The 23517-nt window shown below is 41.1% G+C and overlaps 1 protein-coding gene across 2 annotated transcripts; it reads left to right on the top strand.

Moving 5' to 3' along the window:
* Nucleotides 1-776: 776 nt before the first annotated feature.
* LOC134336369 (uncharacterized) lies at nucleotides 777-22569 on the top strand. 2 transcript variants are annotated; one of them, XM_063030642.1, is made up of 9 exons: nucleotides 777-866; nucleotides 3055-3173; nucleotides 5608-5727; nucleotides 8159-8278; nucleotides 10713-10832; nucleotides 12294-12398; nucleotides 14053-14172; nucleotides 20672-20937; nucleotides 22384-22569. In XM_063030642.1, the coding sequence occupies exons 2-9, from the start codon at nucleotides 3055-3057 to the stop codon at nucleotides 22419-22421; spliced, it is 1008 nt and encodes a 335-aa protein (XP_062886712.1). In that variant the 5' UTR covers nucleotides 777-866; the 3' UTR covers nucleotides 22422-22569. The 2 variants fall into 2 exon arrangements, with proteins under 2 accessions (XP_062886712.1, XP_062886623.1); XM_063030553.1 differs by having other exon boundaries at nucleotides 796-973.
* The last annotated feature ends 948 nt before the right edge of the window (nucleotides 22570-23517 follow it).

Below are 23517 nucleotides of genomic sequence, written 5' to 3'. Positions count from 1 at the left end.
CACATTCTTTCTCTCTCTCTTCTCCTTTTTCTCCCTCTGTCCCTCTGACTATACCCCTTGCCCATCCTCTTGGTTTCCCCCCCTGTCTTTCTTCCCAGACCTCTTGTCCCATGATCCTCTCATATCCCCTTTGCCAATCACCTGTCCAGCTCTTGGCTCCATCCCTCCCCCTCCTGTCTTCTCCTATCATTTTGCATCTCCCCCTCCCCCTCCCCCTCCAACTTTCAAATCTCTTACTAACTCTTCCTTCAGTTAGACCTGATGAAGGGTCTTGGTCTGAAACGTCGACTGTACCTCTTCCTAGAGATGCTGCCTGGCCTGCTGCGTTCACCAGCAACTTTGATGTGTGTTGCTAATATTATTATTTCTTTCTTTTAGTATTTGCAGTTTGTTGTCTTTTGAACACTGATGGAATGCCCAAGTTGGTGTGGTCTTTCATTGATTCTATTATGGTTATTATCCTATTACAGATTTATTGAGTATGCCTGGAAGAAAATTACTCTCAGGTTTGTATATGGTGACATATATGTACTTTTAATAGTACATTTACTTTTGAACATTTTTGAGGTTGTAGATCGTTCACTAACTGTTGGCTGGCAATTTTTTTAAAAATTCCATTCAAACTCAAAACTTCCTCAAAATATTATAAATGTGTCACTCCTCTCCATGTTTTCCCACTCTCCCATCATTTCACCCCTCAACTAGTTCCCCTCAATATTAAGAACAAGCAATTCGGAAAACGTAACACCCTGCGGCGTCAACGAGTCTATACGCATGCGCTACCTAACCGGATATAATTGCCAGCCACCGAAGCTGTTTTTCAGAAAACTAGTCTGCAACAAACATTAAATGAAGAATCATCAGAGGTAAATTCTAAAGTGTGTGCTGTGATTTGTAATCTGTACTTATTGAACAGATCATGAAGTTTTATTGGACTATATCAGCTTTGAAATATGAGATTTCATCAACTTCGGTGAGTGTGGACAATGGAGGAGGGTGGGGACGCAGTGATACACCACTCCATTAATTAAGATTTATCATTGACACTCTTGTTTAACTATGTGCCTCACAACAAGTGTAAAAGACTGTCCAATATCAGGATATTTCACGGTCCTCGGCAAGACAAGAAGCTACTAGCCCAACGACACCTTTCGCTATGTTTGAGAATAATATTAAATAGGGGTGGTAGTGTTGGTGTTCACAAATTAAAACAAAGTGAAGCGTTTTATGTTTAATGAAACCCGTAGTACATTTTATTGAACTCCAAAATCTGAACAGATAAACGTGCTAAAAATCCTTGCTTAACATGTCATTACATCACACTATCCTCTTGCAGCGAAACACTATGTTAGTGTTTCTGAATTATGTACATTTTTCCAAATTTCGTAACCCTACAGTAGAAGGAATAAATGAGAAAAGGCAATTTCCTGCTTTGTACGTAAACTATCTCAGGATAGCCTGTGTTTAACAAAATGGCTTGCGTTAAATTATGGTGTTTGCAGCGCCCTCCGCTACGTTATTTCAACCATAACAGGAGCATCGCTTTGAATTGTGGCGACCCACTTTCTAGCACCCACGCAAACAACAGGAATTCTGCAGATGCTGGAAATTCAAACAACACACATAAAAGTTGCTGGTGAACGCAGCAGGCCAGGCAGCATCTCTAGGAAGAGGTGCACCAGCAACTTTTATGTGTGTTTCTAGCACACACGAACCGGCGCACACCGGCAGAGAGGCCCGCCTCAAAAAGAGCGCCAGGCCATCTTCACCAGCAGGGGGAAAATCCCGCTCGCGGGAAGGGTCTGGGAATATGCATTCCCCACAGCAATCCCGCCCCAGGAAGGGCGGGAACGGGAAGGCTTAAAAGCAGGCCGCGAAGTTTGAATAAATCTCTTTATCGCAACTCCAACTCGCCGACTCCGTGTGGTTATTCTAGCGCTGTGTTTAGCACACCGCTACAGAATGCTATTCCCGTTACCACTTTTTCTACTAATCTGAATACTGAGGTATTGCAAACTTTGGCAGTTTGATAGATTTTTAAAATTTATGCAACACTTATGAATTGCTGGATGTTTTTGGTGCATGCATCCTAAAAAATAAATGTTATATGAATATTTAAAATAAACCAAATTATCCAAAGTTATAAAAGGAAAGAATTTTATATACCTTTAATATATTTGAATGAGCTCAAACAATAGAAAAACAAAATACTGCAGCATCTAACTCATCCTTCTGTTATTCTTGGTTCCTTTCTTAAGTATTTTCAGCAAATTTCACCAATTCCCATCAACTGAAGGCAGGTTAGTCACAAACATCTATGAAGTTAATGGACAGATTGCCAATTACGAGTCACTTTGTTCTGGATGATATTGCTGCTCCATCATCCCTGGGTCCTTAGAGTGTGTCTTTTCTGTTTGATTTCTGAGCTTTTACATCCTTCTACATTTAGTTAGACAATTGGACTAATGTGAAGAATTTTCTTAACTTAGAGGGAGGTGAACCTATGGAATTCTTTGCCACGCAGGGCTTTAGGTGGTCTTGCCAATAATATTCAGATCCTGTGAATGTAAAATAAAAAAGTATCCCTTGCTTTGACTCAGTTGGTGGGAATTCCAAAAACCTTATCATGATATTTAATTGAGTGAACTGATGAAATCACAAGGCATCACTGCTTTGGTTTTAGACCCCATTCAATACCCCACTCCACATTGTCACCTTCCCATCAACCAGCCTTTTGCAGAGCTTCACACTGCCCCTGTCCCCCGCCAATATCCGAATGATGCACCATCATCTAACTGGCAAGCAATGGCCATGTTCGTTATCACTGTTCATTCAGATGAGGATAACCAATTTAGTTTGAGTCAGTATTAGATCATTAGTATTTGAATTACGCTCCCCAGGTATCTCATTTTGAACAGCTTCATCCAATAAAGGTTTCTGCCCCTTCCAAACCAAATCCATGTCCAGGACCAAGACTGGACACTTAGTCCATCAACTTCTCTTTAAAACTGTTTTTGAATCACTGGTTCTTTATCATTCTTTTCACTTGAACAGATGTCTTCTTCAGATTTTACAAGTGGGGCAAATAATACATTGATTAAATCACTGGAGAATAAAGCATGCCTTATAAACATCGAATGTATGCGAATGATGCTGCATATACATGATCTAAGGTAAGGAATACGTGTAAAAGATTCTACACTGCATCTGCCACACACCAGGGCAGCAAAAATAAGGGAACAGTGCCTTCTGCACACACAAGGCTGATAGAAATGTGTTATTGTTCATTCATGTCACTGGATCCACACCCTGTAACTCGATTTATCTTTCCATCAACACTGTCCAATCGGCTGATCGATAGAATGAACTGTCTGGACGGCTTGCAAACAGAAGCATTTCAGTCCAACTTGCTACATGGGACAATAATAATCCAGTCAGTGTGGGAACTTATTCAGGACACAAATGGTTCTCTCCAGAGGGCAGTGATGCATCACCCAGGTGTGTGCCATTCAACAGGCTTTAACATTACTTTATTTTAAAATAACATTAAAGTTACAATCCTTGTGCCCATGGAATAACTTCCATTTATTTCCTGTCAACACACCCTTCATGACTTTGTAAGATTATTTGAAAGAATTGTTCAATCTTCTGCCCTTCATGGTGAAAATCCTGAGTTTCCATGGTTTATTGACTTCACTGACCCCTTAACCAAGTGTTCTTCAAAGTTTACATCCTTCCAAATTGCAATAACACACATGGGTGCTCCCAAGATTTCTGTATCTTAAGACACATTTATTAATTATTTATTTCTTTATTTTTTTTACCGTCTAAATCAAAATTCCAATGAATCTGTTCAGTTGCAAGAATTGATAGACATTCTTTCTTTCTGGGGAATTGTTCTTTAAATATCAACCATCAAACTGCAATGGAAGGTACAGTCATCTTATCTGCTCGTTTTTTAAAAACAATGAAACTGATGATTGAAAGGCTTGAGTGAATAAAAAGCGTAACTTTCACGTTGCAAGTCATTGGGAAATAAAGATGCACTCAGCAATTTGGGTGTCACTATAGACCAGTAATTAGAATCAAACAAACATTTTAAAACATCTACAGATGCTGGAAATCTGAATCAAACATACAGGTGCAGCGGGATGTAAAGGATACAAATGCTTGTTCTCATCTGAAAGAGATAGGAACAAGGACATCTTGCTACAATTATTCAGTGTATTGTCAGACCTATATCTGAGCACTGGGTGCAGCTATGGTCTCCTTCTCTAAGAAGGGACATACAGATTGAGTCCTACACCCTTCAAACCAAACTGATGCTGGACTGGAACAAATGCCCCAAGGACGCCCTGTAATGTATAAATAAATGCCTAACACATAGGCTTGCCAGCTCATTCTGCACATCCAGCATAAATGCCTTTCACTGTGAATGAGTATCAATAGAAGAGATTGCCTGGTCAGTTTCCAAAGCAAATCACTTCAGTGGCGTTCTGCTGTGAACCAGCAAGCTGCAGATGTGTCTTCAGTAAATTAATTCAGTCCTCTGTATATATTTTGCGTTTTGGTTTGAAACGTCAATTCCATAAGAGCAGATTTCTATTTCATTTCTCAAATGTTGCCAACACAGAAAAGTTTTGCTAATTTACATTGCTAATACAGCGACGCTGTAAGGCTATTCTGCAGAGTAATGGCACCAGTTTCAAGACATGCAGGACTACGAGAATTCTCGGTCCACAGAATGCTACTCTTAAGAGTTTCAAGCTGTACTTGCCAAAGAATGAAGAGACAGAATTTTACGAATCAGATTCCTGGCAGGACTGTTGTAAGAGGAGAGTTTGGTCAGGTATATCTGTATTCACCAAAGTCTATGAGAACGAGGGTATTTTATGGAACTGTTGAGATAGGACTCAACAGACTGGTGCAAGAAAGATGCTTTCCTGAAAATGAGGGCACCAGGGTTTGTCTGGGTTAAGAAGTCACAGTCTTGAAATATTTAGTTAGACAATTGGACTGAGGTGATGAAATTTCTTCACTCAGAGGGAGGTGAACCTATGGAATACTTTGCCACACAGGGCTTTAGATGGTCTCTCCAGTGGTATTCAGATCCTGTGACTGTAAAATAAAAAAGTGTCCCTTGCTTTGACTCAGCTGGTGGGAATTCCAAAACTCACCTTATCATGAAATTTAATTGAGTGAACTGATGAAATCACAAGGCATGATTGTTTCGGTTTTAGACCCCATTGAATTCCCCACTCCACATTGCCACCTTCCCATCAACCAGCCTTTTGTAAAGCCTCACAGTGTCCCTGTCCACCACATTCTGAATAATGCATCATAATTTAACTGGCAAGTAATAGCCAGGTTCTTTAGTGCTGTTTATTCAGATGAGGATATCCAATTTATTCTGAGTCAGTATTAGATCATTAGTATTTAATTTACACTCCCCAGGTATCTCGTTTTGAACAGCTTCATCCAATAAAGGTTTCTGCCTCTTCCAAACAAAATCCATGTCCAAACCAACACTGGACACTTAGTCCATCAACTTCTCTTTAAAACAGTTGTTAAATCACTGGTTCTTTATCATTCTTTTCACTTGAACAGATGTTCTTCTTCAGATTTTACAAGTGGGGCAAATAATAGATTGATTAAATCACTGGAGAATAAAGCATGCCTTATAAACATCGAATGTATGCGAATGATGCTGCATATACATGATACAAGGTAAGGAAAACGTGTTAAAGATTCTACACTGCATCTACCACACACCAGGGCAGCAAAAATAAGGGAACAGTGCCTTCTGCACACACAAGGCTGATGGAAATGTGTTATTGTTCATTCATGTCACTGAATCCACACCCTGTAACTCGATTTATCTTTCCATCAACACTGTCCAATCGGCTGATCGATAGAATGAACTGTCTGGACGGCTTGCAAACAGAAGCATTTCAGTCCAACTTGCTACATGGGACAAGAATAATCCAATCAGTGTGGGAACTTATTCAGGACACAAATGGTTCTCTCCAGAGGGCAGTGATGCATCCCCCAGGTGTGTGCCATTCAATAGGCTTTAACATTACTTTATTTTAAAATAACATTAAAGTTACAATCCTTGTGCCCATGGAATAACTTCCATTTATTTCCTGTCAACACACCCTTCATGACTTTGTAAGATTATTTGAAAGAATTGTTCAATCTTCTGCCCTTCATAGTGAAAATCCTGAGTTTCCATGGTTTATTGACCTCACTGACCCCTTAACCAAGTGTTCTTCAAAGTTTACATCCTTCCAAATTGCAATAACACACATGGGTGCTCCCAAGATATCTGTATCTTAAGACACATTTATTAATTATTTATTTCTTTTTTTTCTTTACCGTCTAAATCAAAATTCCAATGAATCAGATCAATTGCAAGAATTGATAGACATTCTTTCTTTCTGGGGAATTGTTCTTTAAATATCAACCATCAAACTGCAATGGAAGGTACAGTCATCTTATCTGCTCGTTTTTTAAAAACAATGAAACTGATGATTGAAAGGCTTGAGTGAATAAAAAGCGTAACTTTCACGTTGTAAGACATTGGGAAATAAAGATGCACTCAGCAGTTTGGGTGTCACTATAGACCAGTAATAAGATCAAACAAACATTTTAAAACATCTACAGATGCTGGAAATCTGAATCAAACATACGGGATGTAAAGGATACAAATGATTGTTTGTTCTCATCTAAAAGAGATAGGAACAAGGACATCTTGCTACAATTATTCAGTGTATTGTCAGACCTATAGCTAAAGCACTGGGTGCAGCAATGGTCTCCTCTAAGAAAGGACATACAAATCGAGTCCTACACCCTTCAAACCAAACTGATGCTGGAGTGGAACAAATGCCCCAAGGACACCCTGTAATGTATAAATAAATGCCTAACACATAGGCTTGCCAGCTCATACTGCATATCCTGCACAGTTGCCTTTGACTGTGAATCAGTATCAATAGAAGAGATTGCCTGGTCAGTTTCCAAAGCAAATCACTTAAGTGGCCTTCTGCTGTGAACCAGCAAGCTGCAGATGTGTCCTCAGTAAATTAATTCAGTCCTCTGTATATATTTTGTGTTTTGTATTGAAACATCAGTTCCATAAAAGCAGGTTCCTAGTTCATTTCTCAAATGTTGCCAACACAGAGAAGTTTTGCTAATTTACATTGCTAATACAGCGACCCTGTAAGGCTGTTCTGCAGAGTAATGGCACCAGTTTCTAGACATGCAGGACTACGAGTATTCTCGGTCCACAGAATGCTGTTCTTAAGAGTTTCAAGCTGTACTTGCCAAAGAATGAAGAGACAAAGTTTTACAAATCAGATTCCTGCCAGGACAGTTGTAAGAGGAGAGTTTGGTCAAGTATATCTGTATTCACCAAAGTCTATGAGAACGAGGGTATTTTATGGAACTGTTGAGATAGGACTCAACAGACTGGTGCAAGAAAGATGCTTTCCTGAAAATGAGGGCACCAGGGTTTGTCTGGGTTAAGAAGTCACATTCTTGAAATACTTAGTTAGACAATTGGACTGAGGTGATGAAATTTCTTCACTCAGAGGGAGGTGAACCTATGGAATACTTTGCCGCACAGGACTCTAGATGGTCTTGCCAGTAGTATTCCGATCCAGTGAATGTAGAATAAAAAAAAATCTCTTGTTTTGACTCAGCTGGTGGAAATTTCAAAACTCACCTTGTCATGAAATTTAACTGAGTGAACTGATGAAATCACAAGGCATAACTTCTTTGGTTTTAGACCCCATTCAATACACCCCTCCACATTGCCACCTTCCCATCAACCAGCCTTTTGTAAAGCCTCACACTGTCCCTGTCCGCCACCTAGTTCTGAATGATGCACCATAGCTTTAACTGGCAAGCAATAGCCAGGTTCTTTAGTGCTGTTCATTCAGATGAGGATATCCAATTTATTCTGAGTCAGTATTAGATCATTAGTATTTGAATTACACTCCCCAGGTATCTCGTTTTGAACACCTTCATCCAATAAAGGTTTCTGCCCCTTCCAAACCAAATCCATGTCCAGGACCAAGACTGGACACTTAGTCCATCACCTTCTCTTTAAAACTGTTTTTGAATCACTGGTTCTTTATCATTCTTTTCACTTGAACAGATGTTCTTCTTCAGATTTTACAAGTGGGGCAAATAATACATTGATTAAATCACTGGAGAATAAAGCATGCCTTATAAACATCGAATGTATGCAAATGATGCTGCATATACATGATCTAAGGTAAGGAATACGTGTATAAGATTCTACACTGCATCTGCCACACACCAGGGCAGCAAAAATAAGGGAACAGTGCCTTCTGCACACACAAGGCTGATAGAAATGTGTTATTGTTCATTCATGTCACTGGATCCACACCCTGTAACTCGATTTATCTTTCCATCAACACTGTCCAATCGGCTGATGGATAGAATGAACTGTCTGGACGCCTTGCAAACAGAAGCATTTCAGTCCAACTTGCTACATGGGACAAGAATAATCCAGTCAGTGTGGGAACTTATTCAGGACACAAATGGTTCTCTCCAGAGGGCAGTGATGCATCACCCAGGTGTGTGCCATTCAACAGGCTTTAACATTACTTTATTTTAAAATAACATTAAAGTTACAATCCTTGTGCCCATGGAATAACTTCCATTTATTTCCTGTCAACACACCCTTCATGACGTTGTAAGGTTATTTGAAAGAAGTGTTCAATCTTCTGCCCTTCATAGTGAAAATCCTGAGTTTCCACGGTTTATTGACTTCACTGACCCCTTAACCAAGTGTTCTTCAAAGTTTACATCCTTCCAAATTGCAATAACACACATTGGTGCTCCCAAGATTTCTGTATCTTAAGACACATTTATTAATTATTTGTTTTCTTTATTTCTTTACCGTCTAAGTCAAAATTCCAATGAATCAGTTCAATTGCAAGAATTGATAGACATTCTTTTTTTGGGGGAATTGTTCTTTAAATATCAACCATCAAACTGCAATGGAAGGTACAGTCATCTTATCTGCTCGTTTTTTAAGAACAATGAAACTGATGATCGAAAGGCTTGAGTGAATAAAAAGCGTAACTTTCACGTTGAAAGTCATTGGGAAATAAAGATGCACTCAGCAGTTTGGGAGTCACTGTAGACCAGTAATAAGATCAAACAAACATTTTAAAAAATCTACAGATGCTGGAAATCTGAATCAAACATACAGGTGCAGCGGGATGTAAAGGATTCAAATGATTGGTTGTTCTCATCTAAAAGAGATAGGAACAAGGATATCTTGCTACAATTATTCAGTGTATTGTCAGACCTATATCTGAGCACTGGGTGCAGCTATGGTCTCCTTCTCTAAGAAGGGACATACAGATTGAGTCCTACACCCTTCAAACCAAACTGATGCTGGACTGGAACAAATGCCCCAAGGACGCCCTGTAATGTATAAATAAATGCCTAACACATAGGCTTGCCAGCTCATTCTGCACATCCAGCATAAATGCCTTTCACTGTGAATGAGTATCAATAGAAGAGATTGCCTGGTCAGTTTCCAAAGCAAATCACTTCAGTGGCGTTCTGCTGTGAACCAGCAAGCTGCAGATGTGTCTTCAGTAAATTAATTCAGTCCTCTGTATATATTTTGCGTTTTGGTTTGAAACATCAATTCCATAAGAGCAGATTTCTATTTCATTTCTCAAATGTTGCCAACACAGAGAAGTTTTGCTAATTTACATTGCTAATACAGCGACCCTGTAAGGCTGTTCTGCAGAGTAATGGCACTAGTTTCAAGACATGCAGGACTACGAGTATTCTTGGTCCACAGAATGCTACTCCTAAGAGTTTCAAGCTGTACTTGCCAAAGAATGAAGAGACAAAGTTTTGTGAATCAGATTCCTGCCAGGACAGTTGTAAGAGGAGAGTTTGGTCAGGTATATCTGTATTCACCAAAGTCTATGAGAACGAGGGTATTTTATGGAACTGTTGAGATAGGACTCGACAGACTGGTGCAAGAAAAATGCTTTCCTGAAAATGAGTGCACCAGGGTTTGTCTGGAAGAAGTCACAGTCTTGAAATATTTAGTTAGACAATTGGGATGAGGTGATGAAATTTCTTCACTCAGAGGGAAGTGAACCTATGGAATACTTCGCCACACAGGACTCCAGATGGTCTCACCAGTAGTATTCAGATCCTGTGAATGCAAAATAAAAAAGTATCTCTTGCTTTGACTCAGCTGGTGGGAATTCCAAAACTCACCTTGCCATGAAATTTAATTGAGTGAACTGATGAAATCACAAAGCATAACTGCTTTGGTTTTAGACCCCATTCAATACCCACCTCCACATTGCCACCTCCCCATCAACCAGCCTTTTGCAGAGCCTCACACTGTCCCTGTCCGCCACGTTCTGAATGATGCATCATAATTTAACTGGCAAGCAATGCCCAGGTTCTTTAATGCTGTTCATTCAGATGAGGATAACCAATTTAGTCTGAGTCAGTATTAGATCATTAGTGTTTGAATTACACTCCCCAGGTATCTCGTTTTGAACAGCTTCATCCAATAAAGGTTTCTGCCCCTTCCAAACCAAATCCATGTCTAGGACCAAGGCTGGACACTTAGTCCATCACCTTCTCTCTTAAACTGTTGTTAAATCACTGGTTCTTTAACACTCTTTTCACTTGAACAGATGTTCTCCTCCATATTTTACAAGTCGGGCACCTTACTCATTGAGTATATTACTGGAGGAGAAAGCATCCCTTATAAACATTGATGGTATACAAATGATGCTGCATATACATGATCTAAGGTAAGGAATACATGTGAAAGATTCTACACTGCATCTACCACACACCAGGGCCGCAAAAATAAGGGAACAGTGCCTCCTGCACACACCAGCCTGACGGAAACGTGTTGTTTTTCATTCATGTCACTAGATCTAAACCCTGTAACGCTATTTATCTCTCCATCTACACTGTCCAATCTGCTGATCGATAGAATGAACTGTCCGGACGGCTTGCAAAGAGAAGCATTTCACTCCTACTTGCTACATGTGACGATTATATTCCAGTCAGTGTGGGAACTTATTCAGGATACAAATGGTGCTCTGCAGAAGGCAGTGTCGCCATTCAGTAGTTATTCAACAATGACTAGAATATGCTATCCGACTATCCGAGCTCCATTACTCTGACTATTGAACTCCAGTATACCAAATACCTCCTTTACCACTCTGTTCAGCTGTGATGCCACTTTCAGAGAACAATGTAGTACGCTCTGAGATATCTGTTATGGCCACTCCCTGTTTGACCCACTGCCGTCCAGCAAAAGGTTCAGGACACTAAAAGCCAGAACAAATAGACTGAGGAACAGCTTCTATCCCGGAGCTGTGGCCTCCATCGCACCACTCCCACAGAACAATGACTGAAACTGTGAGCAGACACAAGCACTCAAATACTTGCACTAACGGCACTTTGTGCATTACTGTGATATTCTGGTGCTGCTGCAACTTATTTTCTGTTACTTATCTATTTAATACTGTTTTTCTATTACTGTCTTGTTTTTATCTACCGCTTTATTTAATTGCCTGAGAGGAAGCCAAACAGAGTTTCATTGTACCTATGTATAATGACAATAAAGACCATTCAATTCAATTCAATACCATTCTCCGGCGATCAGCCACAACCTGTGCATCTTCTGCCTTGGTTTAACTTACCAAAGTGCAGCATCTCACACTTACCCAACTTAGGATCCATCTACTGTTCCTTGGCCAACTATCCCAGTTGATCTCGATCCTGTTTAAGCTTAGGTAACCTTCTTCACTGTCCAGTGTATCACCAGATTTGGAGTCACCTGAAACTTACTAACCATGTATACAGTGACATCTTCTGCTCACCATCCTCCTTGAAAACAGGCTGCAAACGTTCAGAGTCCTCCTTAATTCTGGCACTTCAGAAGCAACACACCACCCTAGAGGCATTAAAATCACTTTATTTTAAAATAACGTTAAAGTTACAATCTTTGTGCCAATAGAATAACTTCCATTTATTTCCATTCAACACGCCCTTCATGACTTTGTAGGAAGTATTCACTCTTCTGCCCTTCATGGTGAAAATCCTGAGTTTCCACGGTCTATTGACTTCACTGACCCCTTATCCAAGTGTTCTTCAAAGTTTACATCCTTCCAAATTGCAGTAACACACATCGGTGCTCCCAAGATTTCTGTATCTTAAGACACATTTATTAATTATTTCTTTTCTTTATTTCTTTATAGTCTAATTCAAAATTCCAATGAACCAGTTCAATTGCAGGAATTGGTAGACATTCTTTTTTCTGGGGAATTGTTCTTTAAACACCAAGCATCAAACTGCAATGGAAGGTACAGTCATCTTATCTGCTAGTTTTTTTAAAAATAATGAAACTGACTTGGTTGAAAGGGTTGAGTAAATGAAAAGCTTAACTTTCACATTTCAAGAGATTGGGAAATAGGGAGTTTGGGTGTCGCTATAGTCCAGTCATTAAAATCAAACAAATTTTTAAAAAAATCTACAGATGCTGGAAATCTGAACCAATCATACGGGTGCAAATGATTGTTTGTTCTTATCTGAAAGGGACAGGAACAAGGATATCTTGCTACAACTATTCAGTGTATTGTCAGACATATATCTGAGCACGGGGTGCAGCAATGGTCTCCTTATTTAAGAAAGGACATACAGATTGGGTCCTACACCCTTCAAAGCAAACTGATACTGGACTGGAACAAATGCCCCAAGGACATCCTGTCACGTATAAGTAAATGCCTAACACCTAGGCTTGCCAGCCCATACTGCATATCCTGCACAGTGGCCTTTCACTCTGAATCAGCATCAATAGAAGAGATTGCCTGGTCTGTTTCCAAAGCAAATCACTTATGTGGCCTTCTGCTGTGAACCAGCAAGCTGCAGACGCTGTCCTCAATAAATTAATTCAGTCCTCTGTATATATTTCGCATTTTGATTTGAAACATCAGTTCCATGAGAGCAGGTTCTCATTTCTCAAATGTTGCCAACACAGAAAAGTTTTGCTAATTCACAATGCTAATACAGCGACCCTGTAAGACTGTTGTGCAGAGTAATAGCACCAGTACCAAAAAATGCAGGACTGCGAGAATTCTCGGTCCACAGAATGCTATTGTTAAGAGTTTCAACCTGTACTTGCCAAAGAGTGAAGAGACAAAGTTTTACCAATCAGATTCCTGGCAGGACAGTTGTAAGAGGAGAGTTTGGTCAGGTATATCTGTATTCACCAAAGTCTTGGAGAATGAGGGTATTTTATGGACCTTTTGAGATAGGACTCAACAGGCTGGTGCAAGAAAGATTCTTTCCTGAAAATGAGGGCACCGGGGTTTGTCTGGAATCAGAAGTCACAGTCTTGAAATATTTAGTTAGACAATTGGACTGAGGTGATGAAATTTCTTCACTCAGAGGGAGGTGAACCTATGGAATACTTTGCCACACAGGGCTTTAGATGGTCTCACCAGTGGTATTCAGATCCTGTGAATGCAAAATAAAAAAAGTATCTCTTGCTTTGACTCAGCTGGTGGGAATTCCAAAACTCACCTTATCATGAAATTTAATTGAGTGAACTGATGAAATCACAAGGCATGACTGTTTTGGTTTTAGACCCCATTGAATTCCCCACTCCACATTGCCACCTTCCCATCAACCAGCCTTTTGTAAAGCCTCACACTGTCCCTGTCCGCCACATTCTGAATAATGCATCATAATTTAACTGGCAAGCAATAGCCAGGTTCTTTAGTGCTGTTTATTCAGATGAGGATATCCAATTTATTCTGAGTCAGTATTAGATCATTAGTATTTAATTTACACTCCCCAGGTATCTCGTTTTGAACAGCTTCATCCAATAAAGGTTTCTGCCCCTTCCAAACCAAATCCATGTCCAGGACCAAGACTGGACACTTAGACCATCACCTTCTCTCTTAAACTGTTGTTAAATCACTGGTTCTTTATCTATTATTCTTTTCACTTGAACAGATGTTTGCCACCAAATTTTACAAGTGGGGCACCTAATACATTGATTATATCACTGGAGAATAAAGCACGCCTCATAAACATCGATGGTATACAAATGATGCTGCATATACATGATTTAAGGTAAGGAATACATGTAAAAGATTCTACACTGCTGCTACCATGCACCAGGGCAGCAAAAATAAGGGAACAGTGCCTTCTGCACACACTAGCCTGATGGAAATGTGTTATTGTTCATTCATGGCACTGGATCGAAACCCTGTAACTCTATTTATCTCTCCATCTACACTGTCCAACCTGCTAAATATTCTTGGCATTTTCAGATGTTGTTTCAGGAGTCAGATACTCAGCCCCTCATGCCTAATGTGTCACAGCTAATGAAATCTTACTTCAACTTCACTTTCATGCCTGACCCCCACAACATTCAACCCCTCAACTGGTCAAAAATCTATTTTGTTGTTGAATACAGCCAGCATCTCTACAGGTCTCAGGGTATTCCAGAGTTTCAGAAAGACAAAAAAAAAAAAAATGCTTGTCACATCATTTTTAAATTGGCAACTCTTTACCCAGATGTGCTTCTCTGTTGTAGATGCTCCAATGAGAGGAAACTTCTGGCTAGCCATTCTGTTAAGCCCCTCAAAACCTTCTGCTTCTCCCATTCTTCTGAACACCAATAAGTTCAATAAGACCATAAAACTATGTATATCAATATGTATACACACAGTATTTTATTTTATGTGACTGTATATTTGCTTGCTATTTTGACTGTGTTGCGTACGTTTTTCATCTTGGTCCCAGAGGAACGCTCTGATATTCGGTTGTATCCATGTATGGTTGACTGAGAATTAAACTTGAACTTGAAGGCCATACGACATAGGAGTAGAATTAGGCCACCCTGCCCATTGTGTCTGCTCTGCCATCCGATCATAGCTGTTCCATTACTCTTTTCAAACCCATTCTCCTGCCTTCCTGTAATCTTTGGCGCCCTGACATCGGCTTTAAATATACACAATGACTTCTCCTATACACAATTGATTTGTGGCAATGAGTTCCACAGATTCACTACCCTCAGATAAAGAAATTCCTCTCATCCCTGTTCTAAATGGGTGCCTTTCTATTCTGAGGTTGTGCCCTCTGGTCCTAGACTTACCTACTATTGGAAATGTCCACTCCACATATACTCTATCTAAGCCTTTCAATATTTGATAGGTTTCAATAAAATTCCTGATCATTCTTCTAAACTCCAGCAAGTACAGGCCCAGAGCCATCAAATGCCCCTCATACATTAATCCTTCCATTCCTAGAATCACTCTTATTAACATTCGATGGACCCTCTCCAATACCAGCATAGAGAGCCCAAAACTGCTCACAATACTCCGTGTGGTCTGGCCGGTGCTTTATAAAGCCTCAGCATCACATCCTTGCTTTTATATTCTAGTCCTCTCAAAATGAATGCTAACATTGCATTTGCCTTCCTTAGGCAATATGCAAGTTAATCTTTAGTGAGTCCTGCAGTCCTGCACAAGGACTCCCTTGTCCCTTTGCACCTCTGATTTTGAATTTTCTCCATCTTTAGAAAATTGTCTACCCTTTTATTTCTTCTCCCGAAGTACATGATCATACACTTCCCTGCAATAAATTCCACCTGCCACTTCTTTGCCCATTCTCCCAATCTGTCTGTCCTTCTACAGACTCTCTGCTTCCTCAACACTACCTGTCCCTCTACCCATCTGCAAATTGTCTGTAAACTTGGCCAAAAAGCCAACAATTCTGTCATCCAAATCGTTGAGATATAACATGAAAAGAAGCATTCCTAATATCGACTCCTGTGGAACAACACTAATCACCAGCAGGCGACCGGAGAAGGCCCCTTACATTCCCACTCACTGCCACCATCAGCCATCCAACCACAAACACAAGAAAACCTGCAGATGCTGCATATCCAAAGCAACACACACAGAATGCTGGAACAACTCAGCAGGCCAGGCAGCATCGATGGAAAGAGTGAACAATTAATGTTTCAGGCCAAGATCCTTCATCAGGACTGGAAAGGAAGAGGAGAAGTCAGAGAAAAATGGTGGGGGGAGGAGAAGTACAAGGTGGGAGGTGATAGGTGAAACTGGGGTGGGATAAGTGAAGTAAAGAGCTGGCAAGTTGATTGAGATAGTGCTGGAGAAACATAAAAACATAGAAAATCAGTGCAGGAGTAGGCCATTCAGCCCTTCGAGCCTGCACCGCCATTCAGTATGATCATGGCTGATCATCCAACTCAGAATCCTGTACCAGCCTTCCCTCCATACCCCCTGATCCCTTTAGCCACAAGGGCCATATCTAACTCCCTTTTAAACATAGCCAATGAACTGGCCTCAACTGTTTCCTGTGGCAGAGAATTCCACAGATTCACCACTCTTTGTGTGAAGAAGTTTTTCCTCATCTCAGTCCTAAAAGGCTTTCCCTTTGTCCTTAAACTGTGACCCCTTGTTCTGGACCTCCCCAACATTGGGAACAGTCTTCCTACATCTAGCCTGTCCAATCCCTTTAGAATTTTATACATTTCATTAAGATCCCCCCTCAATCTTCTAAATTCCAGAGAGTATAAATCTAGTCGATCCAGTTTTTCATCATATGCAAGTCCTGCCATCCAAGGAATCAATCTGGTGAACCTTCTTTCTACTCCCTCTATGGCAAGAATGTCTTTCCTCAGATTAGGGGACCAAAACTGCACACAATACTCCAGGTGTGGTCTCACCAAGGCCTTGTACAACTGCAGTAGTACCTCCCTGCTCCTGTACTCGAATCCTCTCGCTATAAATGCCAGCATACCATTCGCCTTTTTCACCACCTGCTGTACCTGCATGCCCACTTTCAATGACTGGTGTATAATGACACCCAGGTCTCGTTGCACCTCCCCTTTTCCTAATCGGCCACCATTCAGATAATAATCTGTTTTCCTATTTTTGCCACCAAAGTGGATAACTTCACATTTATCCACATTAAATTGCATCTGCCATGAATTTGCCCACTCGCCCAACCTATCCAAGTCACCCTGCATCCTCTTAGCATCCTCCTCACAGCTAACACTGCCACCCAGCTTCGTATCATCCGCAAACTTGGAGATGCTGTATTTAATTCCCTCATCCAAGTCATTAATATATATTGTAAACAACTGGGGTCCCAGCACTGAGCCTTGCGGTACCCCACTAGTCACCGCCTGCCATTCTGAAAAGGTCCCGTTTATTCCCACTCTTTGCTTCCTGTCTGCCAACCAATTCTCTATCCACATCAATACCATACCCCCAATACCATGTGCTTTAAGTTTGCACACTAATCTCCTGCGTGGGACCTTGTCAAAAGCCTTTTGAAAATCCAAATATACTACATCCACTGGTTCTCCCCTATCCACTCTGCTAGTTACATCCTCAAAAAATTCTATGAGATTCGTCAGACATGATTTTCCTTTCACAAATCATGCTGACTTTGTCCGATGATTTCACCGCTTTCCAAATGTGCTGTTATCACATCTTTGATAACTGACTCTAGCATTTTCCCCACCACTGATGTCAGACTTACCGGTCTATAATTCCCCGGTTTCTCTCTCCCTCCTTTTTTAAAAAGCAGGGTTACATTAGCCACGCTCCAATCCTCAGGAATTAATCCAGAATCTAAAGAGTTTTGAAAAATTATCACTAATGCATCCACTATTTCTTGGGCTGCTTCCTTAAGCACTCTGGGCTGCAGACCATCTGGCCCTGGGGATTTATCTGCCTTCAATCCCTTCAATTTACCTAACACCACTTCCCTACTAACATGTATTTCCCTCAGTTCCTCCATCTCACTGGACCCTCTGTCCCCTACTATTTCCAGAAGATTATTTATGTCCTCCTTAGTGAAGACAGAACCAAAGTAATTATTCAAGCAACACACATCAAAGTTGCTGGTGAACGCAGCAGGCCAAGCAGCATCTATAGGAAGAGGCGCAGTCGACGTTTCAGGCCGAGACGCGGCCTGAAACGTCGACTGCGCCTCTTCCTATAGATGCTGCTTGGCCTGCTGCGTTCACCAGCAACTTTGATGTGTGTTGCTTGAATTTCCAGCATCTGCAGAATTCCTGTTGTTTGCAAAGTAATTATTCAATTGGTCTGCCATGTCCTTGTTCCCCACGATCAATTCACCTGTTTCTGACTGTAAGGGACCTACATTTGTCCTAACCAATCTTTTTCTTTTCACATATCTATAAAAGCTTATACAGTCAGTTTTTATGTTCACTGCCAGCTTTCTCTCATAATCTTTTTTCCCTTTCCTAATTAAGCCCTTTGTCCTCCTCTGCTGGACTCTGAATTTCTCCCAGTCCTCAGGTGAGCCACTTTCTCTGGCTAATTTGTACGTTTCTTCTTTGGAGTTGATACTATCCCTAACTTCCCTTGACAGCCACGGGTGCACTACCTTTCCTGGTTTATTCTTTTGCCAAACTGGGATGAACAATTGTTGTAGTTCATCCATGCGATCTTTAAATGCTTGCCATTGCATATCCACCGTCAACCCTTTAAGTATCATTTGCCAGTCTATCTTAGCTAATTCACATCTCATACCTTCAAAGTTACTCTTCTTTAAGTTCAGAACCTTTGTTTCTGAATTAACTCCATCTTAATGAAGAATTCCACCATACTATGGTCACTCTTACCCAAGGGGCCTCTCACAACAAGATTGCTAACTAACCCTTCCTCATTGCTCAATTCCCAGTCCAGAATGGCCTGGTCTCTAGTTGGTTCCTCGACATGTTGGTTCAGAAAAGCATCCCGCATACATTCCAAGAAATCCTTTTCCTCAGCACCCTTACCAATTTGGTTCACCCAATCTATATGTAGATTGAAGTCACCCATTATAACTGCTGTTCCTTTATTGCATACATTTCTAATTTCCTGTTTAATGCCATCCCCAAACTCACTACTACTGTTAGGTGGCCTGTACACAACTCCCACCAGCGTTTTCTGCCCCTTAGTGTTATGCAGCTCTACCCATATCGATTCCACATCCTCCCGGCTAATGTCCTTCCTTTCTATTGTGTTAATCTCCTCTCTAACCGGCAATGCCACCCCACCTCCTTTTCTTTCATGTCTATCCCTCCTGAATATTGATTATCCCTGAATGTTGAGCTCACATCCTTGGTCACCCTGGAGCCATGTCTCTGTGATCCCAACTATATCATATTTATTAATAACTGCACATTCAATTCATCCACCTTGTTATGAATGCTCCTTGCATTGACACACAAAGAAGGGGGGAATCTGATAGGAGAGGACAGAAGACCATGGAATAAAAGGAAAGAGGAGGAGCTAAAAGAAGATGTGATGGGCAGATAAGGAGATAAGGTGAGAGAGGGAAATAGGAATGGGGAATGGTGAAGGAGAGGCGGTGGGGGGCAATTACCAGGAGTTCGAGAAATCAGTGTTTATGCCATCAGCTTGAAGGCTACCCAACTGGAATATAAGGTGTTGCTCCAGCAAATTGGCATGTGGCCTCATCACAGCAGTAACAGTAAATGTCAACAGTTTACAAAATGATGGTGGAACGCAGCAGGCCAGACAGCATCCAGAGGGAAAAACACAGTCGACGTCTCGGCCCGAAACATCGACTGTGTTTTTCCCTATGGATGCTGTCTGGCCTGCTGTGTTCCACCAGCATTTTGTGTGTGTTGCTTGAATTTTCAGCATCTGCAGATTTCCTCGTGTTTGAATGTTGACAGTTTACTCTTTTCCGTAGGTGCTGTCTCCTCGACTGCTGTAATGTCAATGCCCTTCTGAAAATCCAAGTAAACTGCATCCACTAACTTTCCTTTATCTATCCTGCTTGTTATTTCCTCAAATAGTTCCAACAGATTTGTCAGGGCAAGATTTCTCAGCCAACTTTAATCATAAGCCTCCAAAATCACATTCTTAATAATGAACACCAATATCCTCCCAACCACTGCAGTCAGGCTAACTGGCCTATAATTTCCTCTCTTCTGTCTCCCTCCCTTCTTAAAAAGTAGAGTGACACTTACAATTTTCCAGTCCTCCAGAACCATTCCAGAATTTAATGATTCCTGAAATATCATTACTAATACATCCACAATCGCTTCAGCTATCTTTTTCAGAAAAATGTGGTGTAGTCCATCTAGTCCAGGTGACTTATCTAACTTCAGACCATTCAGCTTTCCAAGAACCTTCTCCTTAGCAACAGCAACTGCACTCACATCTGCACCGACGCCCCCAAATTTCTGATGAAAATAGCGCAAAGATCCCAATACTCATACAGAAATCCTTTACAGTCCTAATTAAGGAAACCAGTTTTTAAGAAATGTGCATTTATGGATTTTAGCAAAGGATCTCCATGATTTGTTTTTGGAAGAACAGATTCAATCTGTTTTATGGACATGCTACAGGTTATATATTTTCACTGTGGAATCAGATGGAAGTTTCCAAAGAATAGATAAGATAAAGTAATGGTTTCTATCCTGTTCAGAATATGCTCACTCAATGAAGTATGTATTTGGTTTATTTTAGTTTATAATTCAGAATCTAGTAATACTGTTTGTCATTTTAGCACTTTGAACTGAACTTTGTATCTTTTATGTTTTTGACAGTTACGAGTTAGAGTCAGTTCTATTGGATTCCCAGGATCTCGGGCACATGACCCGTTTGGTGAATACTGGTGAAGATTTCCGTCTAGATGATGGAGGCAAAAGAATTCTGTTAGATCGCGTAATATCAGCTGCTCAACTGAAATATAATTCAATCCCCATGGTAGTCTACAGGCTGGTTCCATCAGTCGATACCATGCAGCAAAATAATTCACTATCAGTATGGGATGGGATTCAAGAGAACAGAAACAAAAATGATAAAAACCGCGGTAATAATAATGAAAATATTAAGGATAATAATACTAGTAATAATAATTAGATTATTGGTTCCGAGTGGAAATCTCATTTGGGTGGATGCTGCACGATGTGTCCCCTCTTTCATATCAGTACCCTGAAATAACAAACAGTACACAATATGCGATTAAACGATTAAGCTTTATAACTCTTACTTTGACTATGTGGTTAGTAGAGAAACAAAATAAAATAGAAAAAGGGTGCCAATCTTATTAAACAGTCTGTGCACAATTGTTGGAGCTCACTCAGCAAGATCTTCTTTCCACCATTCGATCTCCGAGTGTCGCCAACCTCCAGACTCCCACTCAGAGTCCACCCTGTCGGGCAGCGTACCACTCCTCTCCATACGCGTCTTCTCTCTTCATCCCTCTCGCGACTTCTGGCAAAAGCCCACAAAACCAATAGCTTCCAGAAAGGGCAACAGAATCCTGATTGGCTAACATGCATAATTATATCCCAGCCATAACCTAAACATTTCTGCTACAGAGAAACCATTATCACAATTAACATTACAGAGAAGCCATTACATTAGCCTTAGCAGTGAAACATTACAAAGAAGCCATTACATTTAAAAATAAATAGTATAATAATCATGAATAATTAATAATAATATACCAATGTGCAGGTTATGGAGAAGATGTGCCTGATTTTCCAAAACTGATGTTTGTTTAGTGACGTCCTCTCCACCACTAACTCAAGAGTCTAGGTTGGAGCCAAGGAAGGATGCAGCCTTTTTGATGAGTTTATTTAGTCTTTTTGCATCACCAGCACCAATGCTGCTCCCATAACAGGAAGACTGCACTCGCTACAACAGACTTGTAAAAGATCTCCAACATCCTGCCACACATATTGAGGGATTTCAGCTTTCTTAGAAGATAGAATCTGCTTATCCTCTGCTCGTAAACAGGCTTGGTGTTGGATTTCCAGTCAAGTCTGTTGTTGACAAGTATTTATACTCCTCCACCTCCATAACTTCTTCTCCCAGAATGTATACATTACAGGACTCATCATCACATTCCTCTTCCTCCTAAAATCAATCACCATCTCCCTGGTTTTGGCCACATTCAGGAGCCGGAGATTCCTCCCGCACCACTCCACAAACTTGTCCACCAGTCCTCCATACTCTGACTCGGGCCCATCTCTGATACACCCAACCACCACAGAGTCATCAGAGAACGTCTGCACGTGACAGGACTCAGATTTGTACTGAATGTCTGTGGTGTCCAGTGTGAACAGAAACAGAGACAAGACAGTCCCTTGTGGTGCTCCAGTGCCACTCATCACCATCTCAGACTGAAGACTGGGGTCTATTTGTCAGGTAGTCAGTAATCCAGAAGATAGTGGATTTGTCTATGCCCATCCTTTGCAGCTTCTTGCTCAGACCTATTTCCATCTTTAATATCTCTATTTTTCCCTTTCAGGGTTTGTTAGAAGAACCTGGCCTGGAGTTACACGCTGACTACAGTTCTTTGCAGGAATGGGACCCACTCTCGGGGTTCCACAATCGGCTGCTATTCGGCATGCTAAAGTCTCAGCCTAAGATTTCGGCACAGATTCAGAGGCCTATGTCTTTGCTATTGCTTTGCTCGCGCTTGAGTGCTGGTAGCGGGTGCATTTTAGTTTTGTCAGTGGGGGGGGAGGGGAGATTGTTGCTTGCTGCCACTTACACATGGGAGGGAGGGAGCTGGGGGGGACTTTGGGGTTTTAACATTTAACTGTCATTCATTCTTTGGGGCACTTCTCCGTTTTCGTGGATGGTTGCGAAGAAAAAGCATTTCAGGATGCACATTGTATACATCTTTCTGACATTAAATCTACCTTTGAACCTTTTGAAGAAGTGGCTGGGTTGTTTTGAAGGCACTAGAGAAATCAAAAAACATGATTTTCACAGTGCCACCAACATCATCCAGGTGTGAGTGAGCTCTTTGCAACAGGTAGATGATGGCATCATCCACTCCCACACAAGGTTAGTAGGCAAACTGTGGAAGGTCCAATGAAGATCTCACCCGTGATCCAGGGTCAGTCAGAACTGGCCTCTCCAGCACTTACATCAAATAAGATGTGAGGGCAATTGGTCTGTAGTCATTATGCTCAGATGGAGTCACCTTCTGATCTCAGGCTGGCAACGGTGACATAGTGGTCAACACAATGCTTTGTAGCACAGGTGACCTGGGCTCAGTTCCCACTGCTGCAAGAGGTAGGTTAAGGTACCGGCTGGTTCAGATTGCTGCTAGAAGCAGCAGAACCTGATGTTCAGTCAGAGAGTTAAGTGCTGGGTCAGACTGACAAGGTCAGGGTGTCGTGGTCCGAGGCAAGGTGGGGCCGGTTCAGGTCGCTGCTCCACACATTTACTCGGCTCTGTGCTGCACTATGGGACTCTCTTGCGGGCTTCAGCTCAGAAACACTTGTGGTTACTACTTGCATGATTGTTTTTCATTACACATTGGGTGTTCGACAAACTTGAAATTGTGATCACTTGAAAAAGATATTGTTCAATTGGGCTGCACAATTGATATTTTTCTTCTAGTTTAACATTGATATTGTTCTCCAAGATA

This window comes from Mobula hypostoma, chromosome 1, assembly GCF_963921235.1.
Source record: "Mobula hypostoma chromosome 1, sMobHyp1.1, whole genome shotgun sequence".
Lineage (NCBI taxonomy): Eukaryota > Metazoa > Chordata > Chondrichthyes > Myliobatiformes > Myliobatidae > Mobula > Mobula hypostoma.
Note: the sequence above shows the minus strand (reverse complement) of the source record. Positions and strands in the feature narration are given on the sequence as shown.